The following is a 20726-nucleotide window of genomic DNA, read 5'->3' on the forward strand; positions in this document are numbered from 1 at the left end:
AATATATTATTTATAAAATATGTTTATACTAATAATAAACTACTAAAGTTTAAATGTTTTAAGAAACGTATAATATTTTCTTGATATACGTTTTTTCGTTCCTTACAACAGTATTTTATAATGTCCCCACGATAACGTATCCGTAGTTCCCGATATCGCGTATCGCTTGTCATCGTGCGGACTGAGCGCGATCTTCAACTCCGATACTGTATACATCTCGTGTAACTCGGATCTTATACAAAATTGCTCGCGCTTCATCTCGATCCCCTCGAAGACAGCGCGCGTAATCGTCAAACGTTATCGTTCTCGCGACAACGCCGCTCTTAACACCCTTGATCCTTTTTGTATCGCTTTTACCGTCGACTCGCAGCGCGTACATCTTCGCTCTGAGTCCGATAAATTCGGTCATAATTGCACCAGCGTTCTCATCCTTCATCGCACCGGGTATTTTCTTATTAGCGAGAGGCATACCGTACGCGTTGTCCGTTGCGTAATCGCTCGTATCGAATCTATCGATATCGCGCTTCATATTCTCGTACACGTCCTCGCACTCGACGCGATAAATGAGACTATCCGTATCGGTGTACATTATTCTATACTTATCTTGATACAATGGTAGCATGTACTCGTAGTGAAATTAATCTATAATATAATATAAATATAAACGAATCTTAGATATGTCGAGAATGCACATACCCACATAGATCGGTTTGTTGAACTTAACCTCGAGTTTGCGCAATTCTACGGCTACGAGATCCTCCGCGAAAACGCTTCTACTGTGAAAGTTCGGCTTCGCGATCATCGCCTCCGCGCCGTATCGCCCGTCCCATCGAGTCACGAGTCGAACATTCGAATGATTGCGCACGTTTTCCATAGTTTTGCCAAACACAGCGTTATTCATTAATTTGTATAGATTTTTCTCGAACACGTTTTTCGCGTTAATTCGTAATCGCGTATTCAGTTCGATGTATTCGCGCAGCCATGAAGATTGCGCGAATCGCAATATTCTGTGTATTTTCGTAACGCGTAATCCGTGTCGAACGCATTGCTGCAGATTGCGATAATATATTACATAACGGCTCTTATCGTACAATGTGGCGAGAAGCTTCTCGTCTCGTTTTCCGGGCGGCTTATCGCGCGTCGGGCAGAATGGCAAGTCAGCGTGAGAATCGTGAAGGCCGGACGGATATGCAAGGTCGACCTCTAAAATATAACCGATAGGCGAGTCCGATGTCACGGACATTAAGTCAACATTCGTAACGTCATCGACCCATCGAAAATTTTCGTAAGGCAACGATTGACACATTGTCCATCCATACAAATTATTTATATCGAAGTACATGAGATACGACGATGGTTCCGAAGGATCGTACGACTGTAAATACTTGTTATTAGCACGCGCGTATCTGTTGGAACATTGACTTAGCCGGCCGCGTATTCCGCGTTCCACGAACATCACCATATCGATGTCGGTTAATAATTCGAATCGCACACCCGTATACTTTAACATAGCGTCCCATGTGTATCCCGGTAACGTGTAATAATACGCGGGATCTAAATTATAACTTCTCATACACGCGTCGCGAAAATTTTCGGAGACATCGGCCAATAGAAGAACATCGGTCTTTAAATACAAATCGCTATAATCGCCCAACGTTTCGACGCGAAATCGCTCCCAGATTCTTATCGCGCGCGCGTAATCGCTCTCGGATATCGCGTCACCGATTAGCGAACTGTAAAAAGCCTCGCGCGGCGGTAGACGAGTCTCCAACAATTTATCTACGTCGTCGACATACTCGTACGGAAATACACCCTTTCGCGCGAGAAGCTCGAAATCGGTGTCGCTAAGATCGGAAAATTCCGAACGCGCGATCCTCAACTCGCTTTTGTCTAGATACGACGCCAATTTCTCGAGACTCGCGCTTAGAAATTTGAAAGAATCCACGAAACGCAATTTCAAGCGTTTCCCGAACCATCCCTCGTCCCACGCATCTTCGACATTCTTCGTGAAAGAGATGTACGTTTCTTTCGTTATCGGCAATACTTCTACGCTACCGGGAAAAGCGTTAGCTACATCTTTAATGATAAAATGCGCGTCGTAACCCGATAAATTGTGAAAGAATACGGGAATTACGTAAGTATCCATATAATTTAAATTACAATTCGAATGCGCCGGACCTCTGTACCGTCCAGTCAGATGACAGTGATCGCGCACGTGAGAGTCTCCCGATTCGAACGGTTTCTCGCATATGCTGCAGCGCGTCGCGTTTACGAATCTCTCCCATTCATCCGATGTAAGATCCGTTATAGGAGCATCGGTATCGAGAATAGTCTTCGCGCGAAGCGCTAAATCGTGCAGTTCTTTAACGAACCACAATACGCAATCCTCGCCGCAATAAGCTCTGTAGGGAGAGCTAACGCCATCGAGCGCGCATCGCGTGTAATATCCGGCGCTATAGACTTCGTGATGCTGAACGATAGATGTGTTCGACGTTCTCCTCTCCTCTTTCTTCTTCAGCACACATTCGAGATCAGCGTACACCACGAATGGAAGTCGCTCCTTTCTACTATAGTTGCGAAACTCTAACCATTTGTCGTCTTTGGTAGGAAGGACTATAGCGCACTCGTTCATCCTTCCGCAGTCCACGCTGTGAGCCGATAACTTATCGTTCGTTCGAAAATAGTGCATGCATCTGCGACATAACACACATTTTTAAATCGTGCGCATTATCAACATCGCGCGACAATTTTTTTAATTCGTACTCACCGATCGCATATATGGGATTTATGTCGCCTACCGCTCAGTTGCGAACCGACGAGTCGCGACAGATTCTTGATCCACGCGAAATGCGTCGCGTTATCTCGTCGCGTCATATCGTCAAAATACAGTAGATTAATGTGTCTGTCCTTTTTATCGTCAGTGAGACGCAGAGGAACAACGCGACAACCGCTTTTTCCCTCCTTTTTATCTCGAACGGTGTACACATTAATAGATATGTCGTTAATACGCTCGAATCTAGTAATTTTGTTCAAACTCATAGGAAATTTAACGCCCTTCAGATTCAGCACTGTCGTGTAATGCGGGTACGAAGATTCCCGACCCGCGTTTTTTTCGGCTGGATACAGAGCGGCGACCACCGCCCATGCGAAACACGCATTGTCATTAGATTGCACGTTTATTACCGCTCTCTTCAACACGATCTCTCGCGGTAATTTGACGTGGCATCCCGCGCGCATAGGATTGTATCTGTTCACGTTCACCGTTAAATTAAATATTCGCGATAACGCCCATCCGCTATCGCGCTCCTGAAATTCTTCCAACGAAACTAGAGTTGCGTCGACCACTCGCTTCTCGTACCACTCTCGCAAGTCGGAAAGAGGTAGAAGCGGATAATTCTTCGTGACAATAGTCTTAACATCGATCTTGTCGCCCGAAACGAACTCGCCAATAAACACGGTATTGACCTTAACACCGTTATATTCATCTATAACATCTAGTATTCGATCGAGCACGGTATCTCTAGCGTCCTCGAGAAATCGTCGAGGTTCGATATAATCGAAATTAATAACCGCGCCGGTTAAAACGCGTCTAGAGAAAGCCGTATCGATCTCGGACCAAGAGAATCCCTCGCGTCCCTCTACACCGCCTCCCACGCGTTCGAAACGTCGACGCAGATCGTCTCTCGCGCCCGTCAATCGAACGATTCGAGCGATAAGAGAATTGATCGCTCCGGTCGATCTCCCTCGGCGCTGGCCTCGACATCTCTCCCGCAGAGACTCGAGACACTCGTTGCGCCCACACGCGATACGCGTCCTCCGTCGCGACGTCCCGCGCGCTATCGAGAAGATCGCACGCCTCCATCGTTTCTCGATTCGTCACTCGTCGTCTAACGAACGCCAAGATTTTTTACAAATAAACCACGTCTCTTCCTCGTCGTAATTCTCGATGTAGAACAAAGCTCTCGTCTCGCAGCCGGCGCACCAATTATTCGACACGTCGAAAACCTCGTCGACGAGATCGCAAACGGGCACCATCTCGCTATACACCGTTTTCGTCACGTGCGTCGATACGCTTTTCGCGAAATTCGAGCTACGCGCGTAATACGCGCAATATCTTTCGTTCTCCTCGAAATAATTTCCGTTCTCGAATCGGCAACCGAACTTAAAGAAACAATGCACGACGTGATTCACCTCCCACGAAAATTTCGGAATTCCGTATCGCTGTTTCCAATTGCGATAAAGCAAATAGCCATCGGCTCCGACATTCGCGAAAGGCTCGTCGAATCGCGTCTCGCTCGCCTCTCGCACAAACTCTTCCGCGAAGCCGATCTCTTCTATACAGTACAAACGGTCCTCTATATAACGTTCGCGTAGTTCTTTCTTCAAACAATTCGGTATCTCCAAATTCCATATATCCTCGATACTTCCGATTCGAACATTCACCGCTCTTCCGGCTAATCTCGTTAAAGCGCTCGGCGCGCGCTTCATCGCGCCGCGAAATATTCTCGAACGTACTAATATCTCGAGACCGTCGCGGCGTCCTTTTATAACGGGGAAAAATGGCGAGAATGCGCCCCCGATTAACCGAACCGGATACTCGCTCTCGGACGCGTCTCGTCACCGGACGCGCGACGTCGCCTGAAAATGGAAAAAAACTCGCCTCGAAACGCGATAAGCGCGCTCGTATCGCCGCTAACGCGCGCCTCGAGAAGAGGAGAGCGACGAAGGACGCCCCTCCGTCCGCTCGACCGCCCACCGACGATCCCCCGCCCCCTCGACGCCGGGCGCCCGCTCGCGGATCGCGCGCTAGAAGCGGCGCGCCCCCCTAAAGAATCGCGACAGCGAATCACGCGCTCGAAGCGGCACGCCCTCCTAAAGAATCGCGACAGCGGATCGCGCGCTAGAAGCGGCGCGCCCCCTAAAGAATCGCGACAGCGGATCGCGCGCTAGAAGCGGCGCGCCCCCTAAAGAATCGCGACAGCGGATCGCGCGCTAGAAGCGGCGCGCGCCCCCTAAAGAACGAGTCGCGTCAAGGTCGAAGTGCCATCTCTTGAGCGCTCTCGGCGACTCGTACCCACCGCTTCCCCCCGGCCGCGCTTCCCCTCTCACCCTACTTACCCCCCCCATGCACCCGCCCAGCCCGCTCACCATCCCTCGGGCGCCTACAAACTGCTCCGAAACTATCTCTCTCTCTTCCTCCCCAACGGTACCCTCTCTCTCACACTCACGACAAACTGAGCCAAAACCGGCCTTACTATCCTACTGTGCAGTAATCGAGCAAACTGAATTCTTCCGGTTGCTTTAAATGTTTTTCTCTAGTGTATCGCGTCGTTTATAAGTTCCGCGGTATTCGTACCCGTTATGACACAGCACCGTCTATAGTTACGAGTCCTCGTCTATCCCAGCTAATCTTAGATGTCGGAATATTGATCAAGTATTTTAATAGCGCTCGCGCTTTGTCGCGATAAGATTTCGGTACACTACCGAGTATTTTTTTGATCATTTCAGCCGATTGCGCGCGATTTTTCCCGAAACTACTACTACTATTACTAGCGCTGCCGTCACCGCGATCGCTGCTAATTAAAGTTGACGTTTTCATAAATTCGTTATCGTCGACATCCAAATTCATGTCTTCGTTCTGCTCGTCATTAATGTTTTCGCTGTTACCCTGCGTATCCTCGCGTAAGCGTTTTTTAGCTTCCACAAAACATCGCACTATCGGCATGAGACCTATCGATGTTACCCCCGCGATCGCCGACAAACTTTTAAATACAACGTAAAGATTGCGATATCGGCAAGATTCAAAGTAAGCGATTCGGTACGCGTGAGTAAATTCAAGACCATCTTTGACAAAGATTACACGCCAAATTGGTCGACCGAAATGTTTAAGATTGTTAAAGTGCAGAAAACTAATCCCGTGACCTATGTACTCAAAGATTCGCGCGGAAATCCCGTCGTCGGCGGATTTTACGAATACGAGTTACAACGCGTTGCTAATCCCGACGTACATCTCGTGGAAAAGGTGATACTCAAAAAGGACGACGAGGTTTATGTGAAATTGCTGGGATTTTGATGCAACGCACAATTCTTGGATACATAAAAATAATATATTATAAATATGTTAACAATAATACATAATAATATTTTACAAATATAAACAAAATTGTAAACTTTATAAAATATACATATAATTTACAATAAATATACATATAATTTTAATTTACAATAAATATACGTAATTTTGTATTTACAATAAATATACATGCTTTTTATTTACAACAGTATTTTATAATGTCCCCACGGTGGCGTGTCGGTGGTTTCGGGTACGATATACCGCTTGTCATCGTACGGACTTAGAGCAATTTTTGTCTCACAAATAGTGTATAGTTCATGTAATTTAGATCTTATACAAGGCTGCTGACGCGTCATTTCAACCTCTTCGTTCAAACACTGTGTGTAATCGTCGAATGTTATCGTTTTCGCGACGACGTTACTCTTGACGCCTTTTACTTTTTTCGTGTCTTTCTTACCATCTACTCGCAATGCGTACATTTTTGCCCTAAGCCCGACGAATTCGATCATGATGGCGCCATTATTTTCATCCTTCATTAACCCCGGTATCTTTTTATTTGCGAGCGGTATACCGTACACATTGTCCACCGCATAATCGCTGGTATCGAATCTGTCGACGTTGCGCTTTATATTCTCATATACATCTTCACACTCGATGTGATATATGAGACTGTCGATGTCGGTGTACATGACTTTACATTTCTCTCGATACATAGGTACCATGTAATCGTGGTGAAACTTGTACAAACATGTCTTGGATATGTCGAGTATACACATACCCACGTAGATTGGTTTATTAAATTTAACTTCGAGATTGCGCAATTCAACGGCGATCAGATTCTCCGAAAACACGCTTCTACTATGAAAATTTGGTTTTGCGATCATCGCCTCTGCGCCATATCTTCCATCCCAATGTGTCACGAGCTTAATATTAACGTGATTACGCACATTTTCCATCGTTTTGCCAAATACCGCATTATTCATTTATTTATATAAATTTTTTTCAAAATCATTTTTCGCGAGTGTTCGGAATTGTGTATTGAGTTCGATATAACTGCGAAGCCATGGAGATTGCGAAAACTGTAATATTCGATGTATTTTTGTAACTCGAAGCCCGTGTCGCGTGCATTGTTGCAGGTTGTGGTAATATATTACGTAACGCTTCTTATCATATAAGGTTGCGAGCAGCTTATCCTGCCGCTTACCAGGTGGTTTGTCGCGTGTCGGGCAAAACGATAAGTCAGTGTGCGCATTGTGAACACGTTGCGGATACTCGAGATCGACTTCAAGGATGTAGCCTATAGGCGAATCGAGCGTGATCGATGATGTATCAAAATTGGATACGTCGTCGACCCATCGAAAATCTGCATAGGGCAAGGGTTGACACATTGCCCATGCGTACAAATTATTTACATCAAAGTACGTGAGATACGTTGAAGGTTTCGATGGATCGTACGATTGCATATACTTGTTATTAGCATGTGCGTATCTATTGGAACATGACTCAAACCGCCGCGTATTCCGCGTTCGATAAACATAACCATGTCGATATCCGAAAGCAATTCGAATATAATATTCGTATGCTTCAACACAGCGTCCCACGTGTATCCGGAAAGAGTGTAGTAATACGCGGGGTCGAGCCCATAACTTTTAATACAACTCTCGCGGAAATTTTCAAAAATGTCTGCTAATAACAAGACATCAATTTTGAGATACAAGTCGCTATATTCGCCCAGCGTTCGAATGGAGAACCGCTCCCACACGTTCTCGGCGTGCGCGTAATCGCTCTCGGATATTGTGTCACCGGTCAAGGAACTGTAAAATGATTCGCGATGTGGTAAACACGTATCTTGCAACCTGTCGACGCAGTCAATATATTCGTACGGAAAAACACTCTTCCGTGTTAATAAATTGAAATTGTTATTTGATGAATTTAGAAATTCAGATTTTAAAATTTTGAGTTTGTCTTCATTCAAGAATGATGCCAATTTATCGAGACTAGCTGTGAGAAATTTATATGAATCGATAAAACCCAATTTAATATGATTTTTTTTTATTTCTCTTCGGTAAGTTTAACATTTTTCGTGATATAATGATATATATTTTTCTTTTGTTATCGGAAGTAACTCGATTCCCCCTTCGAACGCTGTAGCTATCTCCTTTATAATAAAATATGCATCGTAACCGGATAAATTATGAGAAACTATTGGAATGCAAAAAGAATCTTTATAATTTATATTGCAATTTGAATGCGCGGGACCTCTGTATCGCCCGGTCAGATGGCAATGATCGCGTACGCGTGTATCGTAGTGTACGAATGGTTTCTCGCAAATGTGACATTGTGTCGCGCTATGAAAATTTTCCCATTCATCAGATGTTAAATTTACCATGGGGACATTAGCTGATAAAATAATTTTTACACGTTGCGCTAAATTTTTTATTTCTTCGACGAACCATGACATGCAATCGATATCGCGACGGGAATGATACGCGGATAACGAATCATCGTACGAATGATGTACATAATATGCTATGCTAAGTACTTTATGATGTTGGTAGTTTCTCTCTTCCTCCGTCTTCTCTAAAACACACTCCAACTCGGCGTATACGACGAAAGAAAGCTGCTCTTTCCGATTATAGTTGTTGAACGTGAGCCACTTGTCCTTATCGCTCGGTAATTGGATAGCGCACTCGTTCATCTCTCGACAGTCCACAGTATGTGACTGTAACTTGTCGTTCGAGCCAAAGTAGTGCAAACATCTGTAAAAGAAATAATTTTTAATTTTTGTACAAAGATTTCTGCAATATAATTTATTAAATTTAAACGTACCGATCGCAGATATATTGTCTTTGTTTGCCACAACTCAATTGCGAGCTCACGAGGCGGGATAGATTCTTGATCCACGCGAAATGTTTAACGTTGTTGTCTTCAATGTACAACAGGTTGACGTGTTTGTCTCTTTTCAGCTCACTCAGACGTATCGGGACAATGTTCTTTTCCTCAATACTATATATATTGATTGAGATATCGTTGGCAAGTTCGAATCTTTTAATTTGATTCACTGGAAACTCAATGTCCGGGAAATTCAGCACTGTCGTGTAATGAGGATACGAAGATTCCCGATAAACATGATCTTCAGCTGGATATAGAGCGGCGACCACCGCCCACGCGAAACACGCATTGTCATTAGATTGCACGTTTATTACCGCTCTCTTCATTGTTATTTCTCACGGTAATTTAATGTGGCATCCCGCGCGCAAAGGATTATATTTATTTATATTTACATTTAAATCGAGTATTCGTGATAATGCCCACCCGTTATCGCGTTCCTGAAATTCTTCGAGCGATGCTAGAGTGGGCCCCGCTCGTACCATTCGCGTAAATCGGATGTGCGAAAGAGTTCATAGTTTCTCGTATTGATACTTTTATTTACGCGCATATCACCCGTCACGAATTCACCATTGAACAATGTATTAATTTTCACATTAAAGTGTTTTTTGATCACATTTTGCACATGTTCGAGCACAATGTCTTTGGCATCCTCGAAAAATTGACAAGGCTTGATGTGATTATGATTTATAACCGCACCAGTCAATATGCGGCTTTCGAACGCCGTATCGATCTCTCGCCAAATCAATCCGTGTTGCCGCGTACTGCATCCTGCACCCGCATGTACAAAACGCCTGCGTAACGAGTTTTTCAATCCCTCGAGTCGTGCGATTCGGGCAATCAACGATTGTCGAATCCCGATCGATAATCGTGGACGTTTGATTCGGCTTTGCTCTTCCACCGATTCGATATATTCGTCGCATCGTTGCTCCCACGCAACGTACTCCTCTATCGAATTTACCCTTGCAGATTGCTCGCACAGAATTCGTTCGGCATTGTTTTCCGCTATATTTCTAAATTTATGCCAAAAATTTTTGCTAACAAGATGCGCTTATTAATAGCTCTTGTCTCGGAACTCTTGGCGAAAATACTGACAGGGTGTGCCTCTTTACTATGATTTTATATTCTATCTTGATGTCTCTTTCCATCATGTGTATCAACTAAATCTTTATTTCGCGATTTGTCACGTACATTTTGACTAATGTCGATTATTACATTTTTTTTGTCGTCTAGAGATGATGTCGAAACCCAGGTGCATCGCAAAAGTTTCAAATTACATGCAGCTGTCCAATGTTAATGCAATTTAATCATGAGGATTATCCTTATATTTTAGAATTTTTGTCGTGTTTTGACACGCGCGTTTGGATATCTGAGGATGATGTCATCGCGAAGCAGCCGCAAATCGGCGCTTGAAAATTTTATATTACGTTGCATTTTTTATGCATTCGGCTAAATCTCACACCTGGTGATGATGATGTCATCTCAGCCCAGATGCATCGAAAAAGTTAAATTACTTGTATATTAGGACAATTTAACCTTGATAATTATTCTTATATTTCACGATTTTGCCATGTTTTGACACGCGCGTTTGAATTCTGATATCTAGCAACCTCACATTAGCGCTTGAAAATTTTATATTACGTTGCATTTTTTTGTGCATTCGGCTAAATCTCACACCTGGGGGTGATGTCATCATGAAGCAGTTGTACATCGGCGCTTGAATAGAAAAATTGAAAAAAATATCGCGTCGGCAATAATCCCCACCACATTGTAATTTTGCAACGCTAATACATATTTTAAATATGTTTAATACGTTTAGTATTGCATCGGCCACTTGTGTAAAAGGTTCATATGAAAATGTATCCCACTGAAGGAAGCCGCATGAATTATTACGTTCCGATTCAAGATGCTGATGAAACTTCATCAAGTAAGAAGAAGAAATGTAATAAGTAAGTTTTAATTAACTTAAAGAATTTTTATACTTTTTAAATATTTTTTACACCTTTTAAATATTTATATAAATAATATTGTTTTTACTCCCTAGCATTTCATCCGAGCCTCGTCGCGCGGTTCATATACTCGGAAGACGATACGCCTTAACCCCGAGGTCATACAAATATTTGGACATTGGAATAAACGTTGGAGCTGTATCTTGCGTGGAATTGGTTCTCGACGATAATCGGGGCAATCAAATAATATTGCCTTTTGAAACATGGAAATGTAGAAATGGGCGGACATTGAACGGCTTCTACAATCGACTGAAATCCCATTGCGGATTCGAGATTTGACATTCGAAATGGTTAAAATATCTGATTTGAATATTATAAAAATAGGATTATCCAATAATTCTTTATATATGAAACCGCCAACTTTATTCTATTTATTCGATTTTGAAAAATACATGGATCATATGTATTAGTGGTTATGCGAAAATACGCATATTGTAAATGAAAAATTCAAACAATTTGTAACTGTTTTACAACAGAATAATATCGCTAATGTATGCGACGCTGCAGAAACGATACATGAAAGTGATATGTTTAACAGCGAATCGCTCATAGATTGCGAGTTATTGACATGTGCCGTAAATGATATTCTTCACGAGGCTTGTAATAAATAAGTTATTTTACTAATTATCTGAGTGAATTTAATTATTTATCCCATCCTTTATGTATGTATGTATGAATAAAAATGGTGTAATAGATATGCACAGTCTGCAAAACTTAATATGCGGACTCTATCCTTTTCCTACACGCGTGCATGCCCCGCGCTATCTCTCTCGCACCGCCTTGCAAACGCCGTATCATCCACGTGCATGCATCGCGCTATCTCTCTCTCTCTCTCTCAAGTGCATGCGGACGCTATCCCTCTCCCACATATTGCGAACGCCTCGCGCCTCCTTTTCCAACGTGCATGTAAAGGCTATCCTTGTCTTATGCTCATATGGACGCCTCGCGCTAACCTTCTCCCACGCCCATAGAATATCATTAGCTCTATCCTTCTCTTACACATTGCGGACGCCTCGCGCTATCTCTCTCACACCTACTCGCGGCATCGTACCTTCGCGTTTCCTCTTCCCCGCGGACAATTCGCCTATCGGTTTCGCGCGGTCCCCTTCCCCCCTCTCCGCGGACTCCCCGCTTACCGGTTAGGTTAGGTTAGCAGGTCCCTCGCCTATTGGTTAGGATGCGGTCCCCCTCGCCCCTCTCCGCAGACCCCTCGCCTACCGGTTAGGACGCGGTTCCCTCTTCCCCCTCTCCACGGACTCCTCGCCCATCGGTTTCGCCGCCCCCCCCCCGTGACGTCATACCCCCCGCGCGAATTTTCCCTCGCCCCTCACCCCCCCTTGGAGGACCATGGCTTAGAACCCGCATAGTATCACTACTTACGCATATACTTTTTTTCTCGCTCTCTTTCTCTCTTTTACACAACACTCATACACTCTCTCATTCGGTCACTCATTCACGCACTCATTCACTCACTTGCTCACTCACAGCGTAGCGAATCTACATATTACGTATTATCGTTAACTGCTGCACGATTATTATTTAGCGATGGACCGCGGAGAATGCGTGATCACATTGTTACGTTGCCTAGCGATGCGAGAAACGCGACATGTACTCGTTGCCATAAGATATACGAATTGTTTTTGTATAAAAAATTTGTCATTACTGTTTTGTAAATTGTTATTTGTGTCTTTTAATTTATTTTTTAATCCTGTTAATTTTGAGTGCTGTACGACGTTTTGTTGTTCCGTGTCTAGTATGTTTGTGTTGTGTTGTATAAATGTTATATTAATTTCCGGTAGATACGTTTCTATTTCGATGCCTTGTATGACTTCCTTTGGTTGGATTGTCATTTCCGTTGTTATTAATTTACATTTGTTTTAAAGCGTGATTTGCCCTGTTCCTTTAATTATTTTTCTAATTTTGTTATTATTTTCGCATTGAATTACTATTGATTGTTCGCGTATAGTTGAATATAACCAAGTAAGTGATTGTTGCAACGGTATCCATATCGTTTCTGTCACAATTATATGTTTACTTTTGCAAGCTTCGTTTTGGCTTTGTTGTTGCAAGTACATATGTATTTCATGATGTCTTTGAAGCCTGTTGTATTTGTCTGATTTTTTCGAAATATATCCCAGGGTTGTGTTGGAATTCTTGAATTTTGTAACGTGTATTTATTTCATGTAGCCCCATGCGATTCTCGGCCTGTCGGCTGTTCCAATTGACGAATATCCTGTAATTTTATATTAAAATATTTCATATATTTGTCGATTCACATATTCGTCCCAGTCTGTCTGGTCTTCGTTTATGTAATGTCTCAAATATTCCGCTAATGTTCGATGCGATCGTTCTAACGTACCATTACTTTCCGGATGATAGATAGTTGTTTTTATTTTATTTATTTTTAATAATTTCCATGTATTTTAAAATATTTCGCTGAGGAAACTTGTGCCTGGGTTCGTTAAAATTTTTTCCGGTATTCCGTATCCAAGTACAATTTTAGTAACGAATTCTTTACTGGCCGTATTTGCTTCTTGGTTTGGAATCAGTATTGCTTTGGTGAATTTCGTTAAATTGTCTTGGAACGTTATAAGATATTTATTTCCGTTTGTTATAACTATTAGCTATAATATCTAACGCGCATTTTTGGAACGGTTTAGTAGGCGTATCCGTGATTATTACCGGTACTTTATTTTTTCGAGATAATTTATTTTTCTGGCACAATTCGCATCTTGCAATGTATTTTTCTAGGTCTTTCGTTATTCCTGACCAATTATAATTTAGGCGGATTCTTTGTATCATTTGTTCAACTCCTTAATGTCCACCTGTAGGTGCATTATGATATTCATATAATATCTGTTTCTTGTCTTCCTCCGTGTATATTTTTTTTTTCGTCGGAATTTGTTTCTTCTTCTATTGCGAGGATTTTTCGTTCTTCCTCTTCTGTTTCATGCGCTTCTCTTGTTATATTGCGGCTCGGTGCATTGGCGTTCGCGTTCGCTCATTCGGCTTTATGAATGATTTCGTAATCATATTCTTTGAGCTTTAATCTCCATCGGATCAATCTCGATCCGGGATCGTTCACATTAAATATCTAAATTAATAGTTTATGATCGGTTACGGTTTAAATTTCGTATCGTATATGTATGGCCTAAAATGTTTTACAGCCTATACAATTGTTAGTAATTCTTTCTCTGTTGTATTGTAATTCTGCTCCGCCTGCGATAATACTCTGCTAGCGTAAGCAAATGGCCGGTCGTTATCTATTTTTCTATGTGACAATACTTCTCCGATTGCATAGTCGAAAGCATTAGTAGTTATTATGAATTCTTGATTGAGATCTAGATACGTTAGCACTGGCGCCGTCATTAATTTTTCGAAATCATTTTGCTGTTCCATTGTCTACTCGAATTTTTCCGTTTTCTTCGTTAATTTCGTCAGTGGCTTGGCTATTTATGAGAAATCTATAAATTTTCTATAGTATCCGACTAGTGCTATGAAAGATTGTATATCCTTCACTTTTTTCGGCGTCGGAAATTCTTTTATTGGGTTAACTTTGACGGATCCGGAGATATTCCATTCTCCGAAATAATACGTCTTAAATAAATTACTTCCTTGCAAAAATTAGCATTTATCCGATTGCAATTTCAGATTGTTTTCTCGGAGTCTCTGCAGTACTTCCTTGAGTTTTTCATTGTAGTCCTCTAGGTTCGATCCGTATATGACGATGTCGTCTAAATAAACTAGACATTTAAGTCCTTGTATTTCGGTTAGAATTGAATTCATCAGTCTCTGGAATGTTGCTGGCACATTTTTCAATCCAGACATTTTATTAAATTCATAGTGTCTATAGGGCGTTGAAAAAGCTGTCTTTTGTTTATCCTACTCAGCCATCGGTATCTGATAGTATCCTGACGCTAAGTCTAGTGTGGTAAAATATTTGGCGTTTCCTAACTGGTCCAGTATATCGGTGATATTGGGCAGTGGAAATGAGTCGCTAAGAGTTGTTAAGTCGTTTAGCTTCTAAAAGTCTACTATTACTCGGAGCTTAAGTTTTCCGGTACCACTAATAAGGGTGCGTTTCATTGACTCGCGCTTGTTCGGATTATGCCGTTTCTTAGCATTTCTTGCAGTATTTATTTACTTCCGCCTTGTGCTCCTCGGGAAGACGATACAGTCTGGTGTTTACCGGTGAGGTATCGGCGCGCGTGTTTATCTCGTGCTCTACCGCTGTGCAGGTCAGCGGTTCTCCGTCCAACTAAAATGTAATACGTAATATTATACGTAATATTTTCGCATATCCGTAGAAGTGCCTGTTTTTTTCCATATTTAAATGTTGTGTATGTAGTAGTTGTCAGATTTGCCCAAATTAGCAGGTTTAAAATTTTTTCTTGCTTGTATCGTATGTATTTTGGATTCGATATCGCGCTCTATGACGTTCGGCGTCTGTATCTCGATTTCCGTATTGATTGTATTTATGATATTAATAGGACACGTGTAATTTTTTGGTTCTCCAAAGCAGTTTCCAAGATAGATTCCTGGAGCTGTTTCGTCTGCTCGTACTATTCTTATCCAATTTTAATTCGTTGTCGCCTTTACGATGTTTTCGTTGTGCGATTTTAGAATTGTTTTGTTAAGCGAATGGAATTTTAGTACGGCGTTTCCTATTTTCAATTGATTTTGATTATAATCGCAAGATACCGAATGTTGTCAAAAGAAAACAATTCCTAGAATTCCTTCATATTCGATCGGAATGTCGTCTCTTACAACGTAAAATACATGTTTTACCTTGTAATTTTTTTTATTTTAATCGTGGCGTACATTTTTCCTATTGTGTGTATTTTATGCCCGATTATGTCTATGAGTGCGATTTTATCTTTGTGTATAAGTGTTTCGTCCTCTAAATATTTCAATTTTATTAACAAGATGATCAATCCTGAATTGTGAATACAACATCTGTATTTTTTCGTCTTTTGCTTGTCATAATATTATTAATAATAAGTCTGTCTTTTTCTGTGCGCGTGGTATATCTTTAATGTGCCTAACGCGATACTCGGACGCAGGTAGCGATTGTTTCTTTCTCGCTTCCTCCTACTCCTCTTCGCTGCTGCTACTTGCGCTATCGGCGTTACTTTTCTGTTGTTGCGAATACTTTTGGTCGCGTATATTTTCTTCGCGCGTTTTTTGCTGATTACCGATTTTTATTTTATTTATGCTACTTTTCGGTTTTCCGTTTAGGCTTCAACATTCGTCGCGGCTGTGTCCTGTCTTTTTTCAGTGCGAGCAATACTTATTTATTGCGTTTATTTGCGAGGGCTTTTCCGGTTTCGGGAGCGCATATCGGTTACTTCGACAATCGCGTCTGTAATATCCGTTTTTCCGGATTTAAAGCATTTCGGAATCGAACTTTGACTATGTCGCGAGTAACTTGATTCGGTTTTATTTTTATTAACAAAGTTATTTGTTCTCGCTGTTGTCGGTCTGAGTTTTTCTTTGGCGCTCGCACCCGTTATCACTCCTTGGAGCGTCGTATATCGCTGCGTACGAGTACTTGTAATTCGTCGTGTATATATTTCCGATTTGGAAATTTATTACTCCTCATACCCTTCCCAACATGAAAACATTCTGTCAGTTGTCCGTCCATCTTTACTCGAGCGGTGTTATTCTCATAAAGATTCTTTATTAGAGTGATGAGGTGTGCTGGAGTTCCCATTTCAGACAGGGATTGCCACATCTTTTCCCATCGAACACAGGCAAAAGCTTTGCTGTAGTCTATAAAACAAATATATACGTTGTGATGTTATATATTCTCTTGATTTCTCAATTATCTGTCGAACATTCAAAATCTGCTCACGCATTCCACGACCCGGGACGAAATCTGCTTGTTCTTGAGGGATTTCTGGTAAAAGGTATGGCTTTAAGCGCTCGAGAATTATTTGTAGCCTGATTTTGCTCGGGTGTGATAGCAGAGCAATAGTACGATAATTCTCGCAGATATCCTTTGGCCTTTTTTTGTGCAGAGGTACATATACAGATGTTGTCCAGTCCTCAGGCCAGATACAGGTATTCCATATTTTCTGACATATTTTGAGGACAATCTCAATTCCTATTTCCTCTGTGGCCAGTATCATTTCGATTGTTACATCATCGATTCCTGTTGATTTATAGCATTTTTGTTTCTTTATTGCCGCCACAACTTCCTCTCTCATTATCTCGAGCTCATTATCTACGTAGAGTTATCCGTACTGCATGATTCTCTTCCTGTGTTCTTTCGTGCGCCATTAGTTGTTCACAGTATGTCTTCCAACGCTTCAGTACGTCTTCTTCCTTCGTTAATAAAACTCCGTCTTCTGTCTTTATACCAATATATTTTGGCACAAAAGCACAAGTTAACTGCTTGATTTTTTAAACATATCACGAGTTTCATTTTTATACTTATGTTGTTAAATTTCCTCACACACCTTATTTAAGTATTGGTTTTTGTCTTCTCTACACAATCTTTTGATATCTACGTTTAGGGCTCTGTATTTGTCCACCTCGCTTTGATTACTTAATTCCCTTAATTTAAGGTCTTTGCGTTCTTGGTCCAAGTATAGTCAGTAATCCGTATCTTCCTGCGTTCTTCTCTTATGTCTCTCACCTGTCGAGCCGCATCGTGGAGCGCCGCCTTCGCCTTCATCCACAGGACATTCGCCCAATCCTCCTGATGTTCTTTAAGTTTCTCTAGTTCTTGTTTTGCTGTGGTTTGAAATGCGGTGTTATGTTTTAGATGCCATTTAGGTTGATTATATCTCTGTCGTCGTCGTATCAGCCGCAGTTTCGTCCTAAGTTCGGCTGCCAGAAACTGGTGGTCGCTGTTACAGTCCTTTCCGGGATGGGTTTTAGCATCCTTTATTATTGTTCTCCAGCGGGACTTGATTAGTATAAAATCTATCTGATTTCTATACCTCTCTCCTGATGATCTCCATGTGTAGAGACGTCTCGCATTGACGTCCCTCATTATGATAGTTGTTTCCCGATTTGCCAGATCTCCTATGGTACTCTCCAGTTCCGCGTAGAAAGCCTCCATTTCTGCGTCATCCGCCTCGCTAGTTGGCGCATATATGTGCACTATATTTATATTCACAGGTTTAGATTCAAAACTTACCACTATGATGCGATCGCTGATTGTTTGATATTCCTTGACAGCATTTCTGTGATGTTTATTAACCATTATCGCGACACCATTCCTCGACAAACTTTCATGGCCGGAGAAATAGATTGTGTTGCCATTGCTAGACGTAAAATGTCCACGCCCGGCCCAGTGGGTCTCAGATAGTCCCACTATGAGGTAAGAGGTTGCTTCCCTTTCAACAACTGCCAACTTCGCGGCTTCCAGCAGTCCTCGGACGTTCCATGTGCCTATCTTTTGGATGTTCCATAGATTCATTCCTGTAGTTGATTTTTCATGGGATGCCTGGTTTCCTACATCTACATGGCCGGTCACCTATTTCACACTGCCAGGCCCGGACCAATTGCAGCGCCAATTGCTAGTTGGATCGCCAAGCGTACTCATCACATCATTACTCATACTCGTACCTCATAATGGTTCTAGGGGCGAAGAAGTACGCAGTGGGGCCCTATTTCCTTTTGCATGGTGGAATAGGATATAGCGTGGAACGAAAGGGATAGTAAGTGGGATTATGAGGTTGGGACATGATTCCCTTCGGGCTAAGGTAAGTAGGAGAGAAAACACGGCTCGCGTGTGCAGGGTCGCTTCCCTGAAGTAGATCTGTCCTCCACCAGGATCGTAGAGGCGTATCTACCCGCTACACACAGTATAATAGCTACACCGCTACACAGAGTATAATATAATACAAACTAAAATAATTTTACATAACAGCACTGTTTTTTTTGGACTCAAAATTTTTTCACTTTTATTTTTTAACGTCAATTTTTTTGCGCATAAAATTTTTGGATTTAATTTTTTACTTTAAATTTTTTTGCATTAAATTTTTTTATATTAATTTTTTAACCTTAATTTTTGAATTTTTACTTTTTTAACTTTAATTTTTTTTATTTTTAAAATCTAATTTTTTGTGTCTTGTATTTTTCTTTCTTGAAATACATGTTTGAGTATATTTGGATTAAATAAATATAAATAATTATTTTGTAACGATGCATCCCTCCACCGTTATCCGGCCGTCGATCCGCCGGAAGTCCGCCGCCCAACAAACACCGGTCGGGCATAATGCGGAGGCGCCGAGCGCCTATTTTAAGAGATAGAAAACGTTCGAATTTATAACCGCCGTTGAAGACGCGTTGTTTACCGGGAACCGTCGCCGCGCTCGGGTAACCGTATCGACCGTTCTCGAAACCGCCCGAGTCGCGCGCGGCGGTTCAACATTAAACAATATGCCGTAAAATATTCAGGCATGTTACGCGCACCCGCCGGAAAAAGCGGTATAAATAAGAGCACATTTCACATCTCGAGACCAGATCTTCCGCAATTGCCAGAGTCTGTAAGACGTCTGGAAATCCAGAACGATTCTTAACAACGCTCAACGAGAAAGAGAAAACGGGGTTGGGCGTACCCAGCCTCCGCCGAGAGTTTGCGGCATCTCTGAGAGCGATCCTTCCAATTTCTACGACAGAGGAAAACGAGGTTGGGCGTACTCAGCCTCCGTCGGGAGTTCTCGACACTTCGCACGAATCCGTCCACCTAAGTGCAACGGCGTTCATCCAGTGGTAGTAAATTCCCTGCCATTGACGGGTGTTTCCGTCGGCTGTTGCACTCCTGCATTCCACGGGAAGACCATCCCGGACGAAACAATACTACGTTATCCGCAAACCAGCAGTCATTCCGCGACCGTCATTACCTCGATCGGACTCGCCATTAATACGGCGCGCTAAGTCCCGCTCAAGGGGGAGAATCTAATCCTGCCGCGACATCAATCGACGCAACCGAATCAATACCGGCGCGTCTAAGGACCGCCCACCGATCCGACCGAAATTACCGCCCGGTAGTTAGCGGCCTCTGCCGAAATCAAGATCTGCTCGCGTAATCGATATTATATCGAATCGCCGAAATCGCGCTTCGCGCCGCGCATCCGTGCATGTAATTCGGATGCACCGCGACCGACACGACCACACCGCTAACCGATTCCGACACTCACACCTACACGAGTGCATCGATTACGCACACACATCGTCATTCGCCTCACACATATACTGTCGATACATTGTACATATTACTTCGATATTATACGTTCACGCCCACATACTTTCGATACATTATACACCATACTTAGCTATTACACGTTCATACACGCACTCGCTCGCTTATCATCTCGCTCACACACAGCGTTTATACACACACACTCACTCTATACACACATACTTACACGCAATAAATCATATTCTACCTCATGTGGCTTTCGTTCGTCTCTCGATACCCTTTCACGAGCCCCGGATCCCGACCGAGCTATCCACGACCGCCTCGCGAAAGCGGTTTATTACAATTTAGATATAAATAATTTATTATTTATATACATGTATATAAATGTTTTAAAAATATATAATAATTATACCTTGGTCCATTCAATTTTAAATTCTACATCCTCTCTTATGCCATATAAATATATTTCATTGCATTTTATTTGCTTCCGCGAATAGAATAGAATACAATGTTAAATAAATAAAAAAATGCAAAACTTCACAATTTTGATATTTTATCAATTTTAATATTTTTTTGCATCTTACATTAAACAATAGAC

The 20726-nt window shown here is 42.2% G+C and overlaps 3 protein-coding genes across 3 annotated transcripts; all 3 read right to left on the reverse strand.

Moving 5' to 3' along the window:
• Nucleotides 1-102: 102 nt before the first annotated feature.
• Nucleotides 103-2711, reverse strand: LOC138942755 (uncharacterized). Its single transcript, XM_070313223.1, has 4 exons — nt 2708-2711; nt 1073-2613; nt 358-625; nt 103-206 (listed from the first exon to the last, which is right to left on the reverse strand). The coding sequence occupies exons 1-4, from the start codon at nt 2709-2711 to the stop codon at nt 103-105; spliced, it is 1917 nt and encodes a 638-aa protein (XP_070169324.1).
• Nucleotides 2712-2763: 52 nt separating this feature from the next.
• Nucleotides 2764-14370, reverse strand: LOC138942756 (uncharacterized). The gene is made up of 3 exons (XM_070313225.1): nt 14321-14370; nt 9728-9975; nt 2764-3647 (listed from the first exon to the last, which is right to left on the reverse strand). The coding sequence occupies exons 1-3, from the start codon at nt 14368-14370 to the stop codon at nt 2764-2766; spliced, it is 1182 nt and encodes a 393-aa protein (XP_070169326.1).
• Nucleotides 14371-17530: 3160 nt separating this feature from the next.
• On the reverse strand, nt 17531-18400 carry LOC138942757 (craniofacial development protein 2-like). The gene has a single exon (XM_070313226.1). The coding sequence runs from the start codon at nt 18398-18400 to the stop codon at nt 17531-17533; it is 870 nt and encodes a 289-aa protein (XP_070169327.1).
• Between the last annotated feature and the right edge of the window lie 2326 nt (nt 18401-20726).

This window comes from Polyergus mexicanus, unplaced genomic scaffold (genome assembly GCF_030449975.1).
Source record: "Polyergus mexicanus isolate NDT 795.1 unplaced genomic scaffold, iyPolMexi1.0 SCAF_23, whole genome shotgun sequence".
Taxonomy (NCBI): Eukaryota; Metazoa; Arthropoda; class Insecta; order Hymenoptera; family Formicidae; genus Polyergus; species Polyergus mexicanus.

Bases quoted from the DNA above. Each gene is read 5' to 3' on its own strand.
- LOC138942756 (XM_070313225.1), bottom strand. From the start codon at position 14,370: ATGGAACAGCAAAATGATTTCGAAAAATTAATGACGGCGCCAGTGCTA. The intron at 9,976-14,320 runs GTATCTAGATCT...GCATAAATTTAG, and splicing joins ATGACGGCGCCAGTGCTAAC to AAATATAGCGGAAAACAATG. The intron at 3,648-9,727 runs GTACGCGGCAAC...AACGCGTGGGAG, and splicing joins ACATGCGGGTGCAGGATGCA to GCGGTGTAGAGGGACGCGAG.
- LOC138942755 (XM_070313223.1), bottom strand. The intron at 626-1,072 runs GTAATATATTAT...TTTCACTACGAG, and splicing joins TGTACGATAAGAGCCGTTAT to TACATGCTACCATTGTATCA. The intron at 207-357 runs GTAAAAGCGATA...AGATGTATACAG, and splicing joins GTACGCGCTGCGAGTCGACG to TATCGGAGTTGAAGATCGCG.
- LOC138942757 (XM_070313226.1), bottom strand. From the start codon at position 18,400: ATGAATCTATGGAACATCCAAAAGATAGGCACATGGAACGTCCGAGGA.